This window comes from Trichechus manatus, unplaced genomic scaffold (genome assembly GCF_000243295.1).
Source record: "Trichechus manatus latirostris isolate Lorelei unplaced genomic scaffold, TriManLat1.0 scaffold00016, whole genome shotgun sequence".
Lineage (NCBI taxonomy): Eukaryota > Metazoa > Chordata > Mammalia > Sirenia > Trichechidae > Trichechus > Trichechus manatus.
The window spans coordinates 27,106,500-27,118,510 of record NW_004443952.1 but is presented as its reverse complement, the minus strand read 5'-3'; the positions used below and the strand labels follow the sequence as shown (position 1 = coordinate 27,118,510).

The following is a 12,011-nucleotide window of genomic DNA, read 5'->3' as shown; positions in this document are numbered from 1 at the left end:
TGAAACATCAACTATTGTTGATTTTATTTTTGAAATATCAAATTCATCCCCTCCTCTCCTTCTGCACTGCCTCTGCCTTAATTTAACTGCACATCATCTCTCATTTGGATTGTTGACAACAGGCTCCTAACTGGTCTCTTGCCTCCAATCTTTCCTTCTTCTAATTTGTTCTCCATGCTGCTGCCAGAATGTCCTTGTATAATGTCAATCTGACCATATTAAAGCCTTGCCTAAAACCAGTCAAGTATTCCTCATTTTCTACAGAATGTACACTAAGCTGTTTACCAATGAAATGTCATCTTGTGCTTAAGCATGTTTGCCCACACTCCTTCCTTTGCGTGGAATGACAGTTGCCTTCACCTTCATTCTGCTTGGTAAACTCCCAGCCATCGTTCAGAATCCTTATGGGGTACCCCTTTTACCTAAAGGTAATCAATCACTCCTTCTTTGCTACCTTTTCATCTTACACATACCCCTGTGATACACAAATGTTGTTATTAGGTGCCATAGAGACGGTTCCGACTCATAGTGACCCCGTGTACAACAGAAGAAAACACTGCCTGGTCCTGTGCCATCCTCACAATCGTTGCTGTGCTTAAGCCCAAACACACTGTAAACAGACTGTAAATTGTTTAAATGTCTTCCACTCCCACTAGGCTGCAAACTCCTAGAAAGCAGGGACTTTGTAGTATTCAACTTCATATCTACCCATCAATCCTGTTACACTGCCTGTCTCATGGGACACACTCAGCAGACGTTGTTGTTTCCCGTCAAATCGATTCCAACTCATAACGACCCTGTAGGACAGAGTAGAACTGCTTCATTGGGTTTCCAAGGAGCAGCTGGTGGATTCGAACTGCTGACCTTTTTGTTAGCAGCCTGAGCTCTTAACTACTTCCATTAGATGAATAAAATAATCCCTTCAAGCTTTAATATTAGAATTCCCCTTGTTTGCCTTCCAGGACTGCACAGCAGATGGCACTAACAGGCCGTTTAACAGATTACCCTCACTAAGACTGATTTCTGTCCCAACCTTGTCTGACTTTGGATTCATCCTAGAAGCCAATACTCATTTCATTACAGGTGAAATCTCCTGTTTCTTCCCTCAGCCAAATAGCAAAGATAGCAAGATGACTCAGCAGCTTTCTCTCTGTAAGAAGAAGAGAGTGGCAGATGTCCAGGAAAAGGTGCAATTGAGGGAACATTTACTTTGTCTCAATTTACTCATGGTAGTTGGGAGCTTTTTTTCTTTTTCTTTTTTCTGTTTTTGTTGTTGTGCTTACTGTTGTTGCTGTTATAAGAGAGTTTTATTCATGGATATATGGCCTCATTTCTGTCGCCTCCTTCTAGAGGGATGAAAGGAGTTGGAGAATTGAAGAAAAGACCATTATGCTATGGGAGGTGAGGGAACGTTGAGCAGTTAGAGAATTGCTTGTGGACAGGCACAGTTGGCCTTCCTCCTCACAGTGGAGTGACCTGGGGAAATTTCCTGGACATCAGGGCCCTAAATTAGATGCTTGTGTTTCTTGTTCAAGGCTAGCTTAAGAGTGTTCTTAACACCTGGGATTTGGGATCCCCAGGCTACTGGAGGTGGCTTTGAACATGTGGTTTTGGGTTCCTGGTTCCCAGAAAAGAGCAGAGGAGGCATAGAACTCCTTAATAGATAGCAAATTTTAAGTGCCCCAGGCTACACTTTATCCCTCTAGGTTTTTCTTTGGGTACCAGGACCTTCACCTATGTGCCCCTCACCCCCCACTCACACATACATACCTCAAACCAAAACAAAAAAACTGAAACCTGTTCTGTGGGACAGGATTCCAGCCAGACATTTTAAAAAACCTCCATTTGAATTGAGATCAAAGACTGGGAATTCTGGAAGTAGAAGTAATTTTATAAATCATTTGTATGTTCTTTCTCAGGGCCATGTGTGCGCTAAGCCCTACTCTTTAATGGTGAGCAGAGCTATATAAGGGAAAAAATACAGACTTTTGGAGTCAGATATACTTGGATTCAAATCCCAACTTAGTCATTTACAAACCAGCTCTGCTCTCAGTTTTCTCATCGTAAATGAGATAATAATGCTTCTCTTGACGGGTGGTCATGAGCATTAGAAACAGTATATGTAAAGAACTTGGCACTGTGTAGCTGTCACAGCATCCAAAACCAAAAACCAAATGCACTGCTGTCAAGTCAATTCCAACTCATAGAGACCCTACAGGACAGAGTAGAAATACCCCATAGAGTTTCCGAGGCTGTAACCTTTATGCAAGAAGACTGATTCATCTTTCTTCGACAGAGCGGGGCTGGTAGGTTTGAACCACCAACCTTTTGGCTAGCAGCGAAGCAGTTAACCACTGCACCACCAGGGTTGTTGTTACAGCATAGGCACTTAATAATGGATAACATCGTGGCATGAAACACTGTTCTTGTCAAAGGGGTTTTAGACTATGGGGAATGAGTGAGGGTGGAGTTGGGAGCTCTTTCTGTATCTAAAGGTATATTTATGAGGGCTTTTGGGGTTGAACTATGCCCGCAATAGCACTCTGATTAATTTGATGAGAACATTGGAACACAACACATCCATATAGCCATTTATCTGTGGATTCTTTTTTGGCACCTAGGTCCTGAACCTTCTATGCTGTGAGGGAATTGCATATAGAGACAAAGCCAAGAGCAGTTTTCCTTAGCTTCTGGAACCTTCTGATGACATTGAGGGTTTTTTGTTCAGGTTTTTTTCTAAGCACCTCAGGCACTTTGCCACTTTTCTGAACTGTGAATTGCCTGCTGTCAGCGTGGAGTTCTCACCTCGGCAGTCCTGGCTGCAGGCATATTTGCATATTGGATGCCTTGTTCCTTAACCCCCTGAGGTTTGAGTCCATTTGGAGTCAGTTTGTGAAAGCTGGCTACTTTCAAACCCCAGAACAGTGTCAGCTCCATGATCTCCAGAAAAACAGAAAACTCCCAACAATAGCTCCATTGATTTTTATGTAAATGTCACTCTTCAGGAAAACACTGGGCTTTTTCCCAGGGCCCCAGAACATACCCTGAGCATTTGTTTTAGTGGGAAGTGTGGAGAGAGTTCTGTTGAATCAGTGAACATCTGTTGAGAGTTGGTGTGCTGGTCCCCAAGGAAACAGATTCAGTCTGTCTCTTCCCTGTACCCAGAGGTACAAACAGAGATTTACTGCATTAGGTATACGTGCTTTGTACTGTGGTAGCTTTGCACTGTGTTGATTTAGCTAGGCTGGAACCTGTGTTTCCCAGGATTCCCTGCCTGTCTAGTTCCAGATTAGGGTTAACCACAAGAGAATTTTGTGTAAGATTTGGAAAGCTGAAGTGAAGTAAGAGTTTTTATACTGTGAAGGACAGAGTGGGACACCAGGCATGGTGGCAGTGCATGAACATTGACACAGATCTGCTGGCTCACCTTGTTGGCAAAAGACAGAACCCAGGCCTACAGGTTCCCCAGCTCCTGCTAAATCTCCTCCTTTATCTACTTTTGAGTCCTGGACCAGGTGGGCATTCAGCTCTATGACAGAGAGCTCCAGCTTCTGCAGGTCACTTACATCACTGTGCTTGGAGATGGTGAGAGGAAGTCACAGGTTCCAGTTTGTCCCCATGAGTTCCAGTTGTTCTCCTCGTAGGTTCCAGTTTGTTCTCACAGGTTCTAGTTTGTGCTTACTCTCCTCCACTTTATATTCAGCTTTTCTTCCCAACTGCTGGCCAAACTGATCTGTAAAGAGTTCAGGCCCAACACCAGAAATTCTAAATAGAGAATAGCTGGCCCAAGCCAAACAATTGAAAGGGCAATGAGGAATTCTGCCTCTGTAGAACTGTCCTCTCCATGGGTCCAGAGCATAGGTGGAAAGTGAACATCTGGTCCTAGCTCTTCTGGTTCCATTGAGATGAATAGTTGGCCGGTCTGATTCTTAGATGTGGCCACCTGTGCACGTTTTTGCTAGAGTGCTCCTTTTCAATACCCTAAACACCCCCGTAGGAAAATATTTGCCTGCTTCTCTCTTCCCAGTGGCTCCACAAGGCCACCCCTGACCTGTCTTACTTAGCCCTCATGCAGGCATCTTTGCTTTCCCATGCTGTATCGATGGTGGCAGTGGTGTGGAGGAATGCTCTGTCCTAGGCAGAGCATTGTGCCCTCTAGTCTTGGATCCCTAAGCTTATCTGGGGGTTCCAACATTCATTCCATGGTACTCTACCCAAGGCAGGAGCAAGGTATGATATATCTTTCTACAACTTTCTGAGCATTTTATATATTTTTTTATCATAGTTTATTTTTTATTGTACTTTATTTTATTTTATTGTACTTTAAGTGAAAGTTTACAATTCAAATTAGTCTCTCATACAAAAGTCCATACATACATTGTTATGTGATCCTAGTTGCTCTCCCTGTACTGTGACAGCACATTCCTCCTTTCTACCCCTGATTTTCCTGTGTCCATTCAGCCAGCTCCTGACGCTCTCTGCCTTCTCATCTCTCCTCCGGACGGCAGCTGTCCATTTAGTCTCATGTATTTTTATTGTACTTTAGTTGAAATTTTACAGAACAAGCTAGTTTCTCATTAAACAGTACACATACTGTTTTATGACATTGGTTAACAACCCCCCCGACATGTCAACACTCTTCCTTCTCGACCTTGGGTTCCCTATTACCAGCTTTTCTTGTCCCTCTTGCTTTCTAGACCTTATCCCTGGGCTGTCTTGCACCTTTAGTCTTGTTTTGTTTTATGGGCCTGTCTAATCTGTGGCTGAAGGGTGAACCTAGGGAGTGACTTCATTACTGAGCTAAAAGGGTGTCCAGGGGCCATACTCTCGAGGTTTCTCTAGTCTCTGTGAGGCCAGTCAGTCTGGTCTTTTTTTGTGAGTTAGAATTTTGTTCTACATTTTTCTGCAGCTCTATCCAGGACTCTCTGTTTTGATCCCTGTCAGAGCAGTCAGTGGTAGTGGCCGGGCACCATCTAGTTGTACTGGATTCACTGGTGGCAGCAGTGGTAGATGTGGTCCATTAGTCCTTTGGACTAATCTTTCCCTTGTATGTTTAGTTTTCTTCATTCTCCCTTGCTTCTGCAGGAGTGAGAACAGTGGAGTATCTTAGATGGCCACTCACAGGCTTTGAAGACCCCAGACGCTACTCACCAAAGTAGAACGTAGAACATTTTCTTTATAAACTGTGTTATGCCAGTTGAGCTAGATGTTCCCTGAGAACGTGGTCCCTACAGCCCTCAGCCCAGCAATTCGGTCCCTCAGGGAGTTTAGATGTGTCTATAGAGCTTCCATGACCTTGCCTTGTACAAGTTCTGGCTTCCCCAGTATTGTGTACTGTCTTACCCCTTCACCAAAGTTACTGCTTATCTATTGTCTTATTTAGTGTTTTTCTGAGCATTTTTATTGGAAGGAGCATGAGGATCAGGTATTTCTTTCTGCCTGAACCACTAACCAGTAATTTGAAATCTTTGTTCACCATCTGCAGTGACAGGGTACTTCCTTCTGGCTTCCAGAATGGAGAAAGTTCTCAGCGTAAAAAGGGAGTACAAGGAAATAGAACACAGTATTTAATAAGAGCTTACCACCACTTTACATATATATATTTAACTCAAAACAGGATCACATTATAAGTACTATTCTGAATAGTGCTTTTTTATTTAATATGTCTGAAAATCTTACAAGCAGTACATTTAGCTCTATCTCATTTTTTAAATGGCTTCATAATATTCCATCATATAGATATATTTTACCATTTCCCTATTAATGGATATTTGGTTTTTGCCCTTTTTTCTTTTTGATATTGCAAATAAGGTTGTAGTGATCATCCTTGTATGTACCTTTAAAACATGTATTTCTGTATGTGGAAGTGCCTAGAAATGGAATTGCTAGGTCTGAGGGAACTGCAATTTACATTTTGATTATATACCAAACTATTATTATCAAACCGCCCTAAGGAGATATGCTAGTTTACTCTTCCACCAGCAGTTATGAGAGCATAGACCATTTTGAAAACCCTCTTTGAGATTATTTCCAATCCTTGAAAACTGTTGTTTCCAGGTTTAGAAATTTGGAAAGGTTGCCATATTGTGTGTGTTTGATATTTTTTGATGAGGAACAGCTCCTTCCTTTCCTAGTAAGGAAGGTACTGATCCCTAGAGTAACATTACCCTCTGTTGGCAGCCCTGAGAATTGCCCTGGAGTAGGTTTCAGTTTGGGCCTGATTTTTATGTCTCTGACAGAAGCAAGTTTATCTTGATTGAGTGCCAACATGGGGCTGTGGAGAGCAGCAGTTCCTACTCCAGGAGCTCTCTCTGCATCAGCTCTGCTGTCCCTGAGCACCAGCTTTTTCTTTGGTTCTGGAATCCTGTAGAAAAGGTCCTGCTGACTGGAGATCCTCCGAAGCAAACCCACTGAAACGAACGTGGCCAGATCCCTCCCAGTCCACGAGAGTTTCAGTGGGTTTACTTCCGAGGATCTCCAGTCTCTTAACGTACACCATGCCTGTGTTTTAGCAGGAAGACCTGGAGGAGTTGAGGTGGAGGTCACATTGACAGAGGGTAGTTGCCAGGGTCTTACAGTTACACACAAAGTTCCATCTCTGATTCCTGGTTTCCCCCATTGTTCCTTGGCATGCTGCCTTTTTCTGTGGGTGATGAGGTCACTGTTAGCTAGTCTGTGCTACTCCCCAGCTTCAGGGTACTGCCCCCCAGTATGGATCTTCTTATAACTTCCCAGTGTCTCACATTTTCTTTTTTAAGTCCTTAGATACACGATGGCCCTGAGAGCATGTGGCTTGATCATCTTCCGAAGACGCCTCATTCCCAAGGTAGACAACAGTTCAATTGAGTTTCTACTGCTGCAGGCATCAGATGGCATTCATCACTGGACTCCTCCCAAAGGTATGAGACCAGGGGGTTGGCTCTTGGGGAAATGCTCAGAAATCCACCCTGCCAGGCCCCCCACAAGGCTTACTTCCCAGAGACTGTTCAGCAAGAGGGGGTAGGGTGGACAGGAGCTCTTGATCCTTTCTAGATACAAGGTCTCCGTCCCAGGCCAAGGTGGAGCTAGAAATAGAATCCTGTGACTGACTCCCAGACCAAAAGCAGCACCTGGTTATTTTGAGAGTAACATTCATCAGAGCACCAGCCTCTGTGGTAAATAGTTGAGTAGCAGAAAAGGCACTGAGCTGGGCATCAGGGACCTTGGAGTCAAGTCCTGACCCAGCTCCCTGGGCTTGAGTTTTTCATCTGTCAGTCAAAGAGTTGAACTAGAAAATCCTAAGTTTCCTTCCAGCCCTAACCATCTATGACTTCATTTGATTGAGTTCTTTTGACTCTTAGTTATGTGTCCTCATCACTAGGTTTTTCTGTTGAATTCAATACACAGAGGATATGATTTCTGGAGAATTTCTGAGTATACTTATGTCTTGAGTTAGGAGCACAGAGAAGGTGGGTTCCCTGATCATGGATTTATCTGCAAATTCTGGCAGGAATGGAGGAGTGAAGGAAGGAAAGAACCCCTGTGAGGATTGTGGAGACCTTGGGGCTGCAGCTTGACCAGCCACCTATGCCCTGGGTCCATCACTGAGCACCCAGCATGGAGTTGGCCAAGCCTCAGTAGGACAGAACAGTGAAGATTAGTGACCTGGGCTCTTAGGTCAGGCCAAGCTCTGTTTGTAAGTTGACTGGTTTTTATCAGCCATCATTTCTAATCCCAGCTCTAAGAGTAAGAAAGCTGTGGTTGGATAATCCTGAAAGAGAAGCCAGTCTGTGAGGAAGAAATGGGAAGAAAGAGCTGTCTTTGGCTGAGACCATTGGGATGGTCCCCGTGGTCACTGACAGACTATGGCTCTGGGACCTGCTAGGATGAGGAACCAGAGTGATCAGTCTGCAGGCAGAAGGAAGCAGGGACTTTAAAAGTAGGGTGGAGGTAAAGATGGACAAGGATCCAGGATTGGAGGATAACAAGGAAATAGAAACAGGAAATAAACACCTTTTGCATATTTGAAATGCATTGAGTGGGGAAACAAGGTGAAGAAAAGGAACAGAAGTGTCACAAATACTATGAATAGGAATACTTGCACTTGTCTGCTGATGACCTAAATCACACTGCATGCTGCCTCTTACTGAAAGATGTCAAAGACCTTTCCTAATCCTTTCCTGCTTGGGCCTGGAGAGAAGTTACCCTGTTAACATTGATGGGGAGAATACTGAATAGATGCTGCTGGGATGGGTGTGCTCAGGGACTCACACACACCTCTGCAGGGGGTAGGGCATCCTGGGTCATTGTCACCTCTGTCACCAAGAGCATGCTTGGTGGGCGCATACCCCCCACCATCCCCCCACCCAATGTATTACCTACCTACTTGTCTTTGTGTACATGGCTATACAAGGTGCTATACAGAGAAAATTTCCCAGAAACCATGAGCTAGAATGGGTTTTTAAGTGCTAAGCTCCTGGGTGTTTTCTGTGGGAGCTGTGCAAAAGCAGCTGACTCAGAGCACTGCTATGAGGACCCCTGGTAAGGAAGAGGACTAGGGTATAGCCTCATCTTCACACCAAGAAGGGAACAACTAAGAGTTTCTGCTTCCCATGAGCATTACCAGGGTCATGTGTAGGCAGAGGCTGCAGGTGAGCTGGGATGCAGCCCTTCCTGAGGAAACTACATGTGCAGGGGAATATGGCCTAATGTGGCCAGATCCCTCTCAGTCCTTCTTAGCCCCCCTGGACAAGCTGAGAATTTGTGGGGAGGGCCTAGAGGCAAAACACAGGCTGCTCCCAGTCTGCAAAGCTTCAAGTTCTCTTACAACAGTTTCTTGGCAGCTTTCTGCCTGGGTTCGGATCTTGCCAATAAATTTTCTTAGAACTGGCTCTCAGCTTGTCCTTAGTCTAAGTTCCCATCAGGACTTTCCCTATGAAACTGAAATCTGCCCCTGCTCGGAAAGATGAAAACAATATGGAAAAAGCCTTAATAGCTACTTGGAAACAGCTGCTAGTGCAGCAGTTCAGGGTTTTGAGACTGTCTGCTGGCCCCAGGACTTCTGGGTCCAACTGCAGACAGTGTTAAGACCTCACTGTGGATTGTAGGCAAAGTATTCCCTCTTCAGCTTGCTCTCCACCTGCCAAGAAGGGACTGCTCCTTCTTTGGAAAATCACTTTGAAGTCTCCAAGGGAAAAGTGGACCCTGAGAACATGGGATGAACAGAGCGCCAAAGAATGAGAAAGCTGAGGTCTGGGGGAGGCCACCTCTTTCACCATCAAAAAGCAGTATTCTAAACCAGACTTGCCAAACACATGGTCTGTTTCACTCTTTGCAGAAAAGATGGGGTGGGAGAGAAGGATTGCCCAGGCCCCACAGAGCCAGACAGACCTGCCCTGCACTCCCTTCCCAGGCATTTTAGGATATGGTCAATCTCTAAGCTTCCTTTAGGAACACCTAGAAAAGTCACTCAAGACCCCATCTTTAAATCATCTGACCTGGAAAATACAGCTTTTAGAGCCGTTGAAGATTTTCTCCTTCTCTTCTTCTTCCCTGACCAGGCCACGTGGATCCAGGAGAAAATGACTTGGAAACAGCCCTGAGGGAGACTTGGGAGGAAGCGGGCATAGAAGCAGACCAGCTGACCATCATTGAGGGGTTCAGAAGGGAGCTCAATTATGTGGCCAGGGAGAAGCCTAAAACAGTCATCTACTGGCTGGCGGAGGTAAAGGACTATGATGTGGAGATCCGCCTCTCCCACGAGCACCAGACCTACCGCTGGCTGGGGCTGGATGAGGCCTGCCAGTTGGCTCAGTTCAAGGAGATGAAGGCAGCGCTCCAAGAAGGACACCAATTTCTCTGCTCCACAGCAGCCTGAGCTGTCAGGAGCAGTCATTTGGCTTTCTCCAGATTGGCCTCGATAGGATCCTTGAGAGCCTTCTGAGATTAACCCACCCTCCAGCTCCAGGGAATGTTGTACTGGTCTTTGGCTCATCACAGCAAAGAATCGATAACCTAATGAAGTCAGCTTAGGACTTTCAGATGAGAGCAAGCAAAAAACCTCAGCTGGGTGGAAAAGAAAGCAAAGGAGGAGTTTTTTTTTTTAAAAAAAGTCAGGCCTAGTAAATGCATCCTTATACTTTATAAATAAACCTCAAGTAGCTTATCTGTCCTTCTCACCTATTGTGTTTGTGTATTTCTTGGACTTTTGCACTTGGTGGAGAGAAGAAACCCAGTGGTCCAAGGTTGCCTGTCTCTCCTCTCTCGTCTGTGACCTGGGGAGACCAAAGTTCTTTGAGTCTCTAATTCATTATTCAAGGAAAAATTTACTGAGTATGTACAACATGCTCTGCATATGCCTGGTGCAGGGGAGAGATACATCAATGAGTAGAGCAGACCTGATTCCTGCCCTCCAGTCCTTCTCACTTGAGAATCCTGTGTGACTACAGGTCACAAAGTCTGGAAGACACCGGTGAGGTAGGGTGAGAGTGCTTAGGATTCCAGGGGCAGGAGGAGCCATGCTGGCAGTATTGGGCCTCTACCGTTTTGACTCCCTAACTCTTAGCTTCTCTGGGGTATAGTGTATGGACATAGGATTCCCTCTAGCTAAAGTCAGAGGTCTGACTAGGCTGCAGGGCTGGAGCGCATGTGTCACAAACCCAGTGGTCCAAGGTTGCCTGTCTCTCCTCCTCTGTGACCTGGGGAGACCAAAGCTCCTTGAGTTTCTAATTAATTATTCAAGGAAAAATGGGGTGGGCCTTTGTCAGCATGACTTAGGTCACTGGGAATGAGGCAGGTCCAGGCATAGGGGGCTCTCCCTGGGCCCCTCAGCAGCCATGTCAACACACCTGTGCATTCCTTGCCTGCAGCTGCCTTCCCCACCGTCAGCAAACCTTCATCACTGGTGTTTCTCTCCTCCCACCTACTCCTTCTCTCCACAACTCAACTGTAAGATCCACAGGCGCAAGAGTTGGGTCTCAGCCCTCTTTTCCCTTGCTACTAGGGCTCAAGGAATGCAGGGGCAGGTGTTAGAGCCTACAGATTTTCCAGGAGCTGTTAGCAGCTGGGTTCATGTGGATTTTATTAGAGGGTTGTTGCAGAATGAAGTACAGAAGATTGGATGGGAAGGGGCATTGGCAAAGGTCAACCTGGATTACCAGGGTCAAGAACAGCCACTCCCAGAGGAAGGAGAGAGAAGTTGCCCAGGTCTTAAGCAAGCTTCCAGATGTTTTCAGTCACTGGTTCTCCGTGCAGACAGGGCAAAAGTACTGGTGAACAGGATCTTGGAGCACAGCCAGAGATCTGAATGGTTTTGTTCCTCACCCCTCTGAGCAGCACTCTCCAGAGGAGGCCTGCTGCAGGAAGTTTTTGGAGCTTAGTGTTCTCTTTTCAGGCCAGCAGGGACAATATCATACTGATTTAATAAATGCCTGCTGGGCAGTGGTGCCAAACCACAGACTAGCTGCCTCTAACAAGGGCTGGCGGAGTTTGTGCTTTCAGAAGGGGAGGCCATGGAATCTCAAGAAGCTAAAACCTCATATGTCAAAGCTGGAAGGGATCTGGAAAATGACCTGATTTTGCTGCTCATTTGTATAGCTGGGGAAATTGAACTTAAGAAGGTAGATGGCCCTGGCAGTTGCCTATATGTGGAGTGCTTTGAGAATGGAGTGCCAGAGGGAAGAGTCTGCTTTAGAGTATTTTTTATAGCTTTGGAGTCATTCTTCTGGGCCTTATAGAGTATTCCGTTAAAACGTAGGCACTTTGGTGAAGGGAGCCCCATAAGTTGTATTCAGCTGCTCACTTGGCAGGAAGAATTGACAGCGTGGGATGGGAGGTAGCTGAGGGTGGGAGAGAGTGAAACTGACTTTGGGATGTGGGAGGCAGGAAGGCTGTGCCATCATCATCACTTTGCTTCTGGCCAGCTGGGCTTGTTCAGCCTGAACTCAGAAACCCCAGGGCATTGCAAAGCCCCCTGCCTCATCCCCATGACACCCTTCCTAATTGGTAGAGCAGCATTCTGCTGACGCTGAACT

General features: G+C 45.7%; 1 protein-coding gene across 2 annotated transcripts; it reads left to right on the top strand.

Moving 5' to 3' along the window:
• Positions 1–826: 826 nt before the first annotated feature.
• Positions 827–10,427, top strand: NUDT2 (nudix hydrolase 2). Of its 2 annotated transcripts, none has more exons than XM_004372326.2 (3): positions 827–1,083; positions 6,759–6,899; positions 9,540–10,427. In XM_004372326.2, the coding sequence occupies exons 2-3, from the start codon at positions 6,773–6,775 to the stop codon at positions 9,854–9,856; spliced, it is 444 nt and encodes a 147-aa protein (XP_004372383.1). In that variant the 5' UTR covers positions 827–1,083; positions 6,759–6,772; the 3' UTR covers positions 9,857–10,427. The 2 variants fall into 2 exon arrangements, with proteins under 2 accessions (XP_004372383.1, XP_023583305.1); XM_023727537.1 differs by lacking the exon at positions 827–1,083 and adding an exon at positions 1,174–1,187.
• The last annotated feature ends 1,584 nt before the right edge of the window (positions 10,428–12,011 follow it).

Bases quoted from the DNA above. Each gene is read 5' to 3' on its own strand.
- NUDT2 (XM_004372326.2), top strand. From the start codon at position 6,773: ATGGCCCTGAGAGCATGTGGCTTGATCATCTTCCGAAGACGCCTCATT. The intron at 6,900-9,539 runs GTATGAGACCAG...TTCCCTGACCAG, and splicing joins TCACTGGACTCCTCCCAAAG to GCCACGTGGATCCAGGAGAA.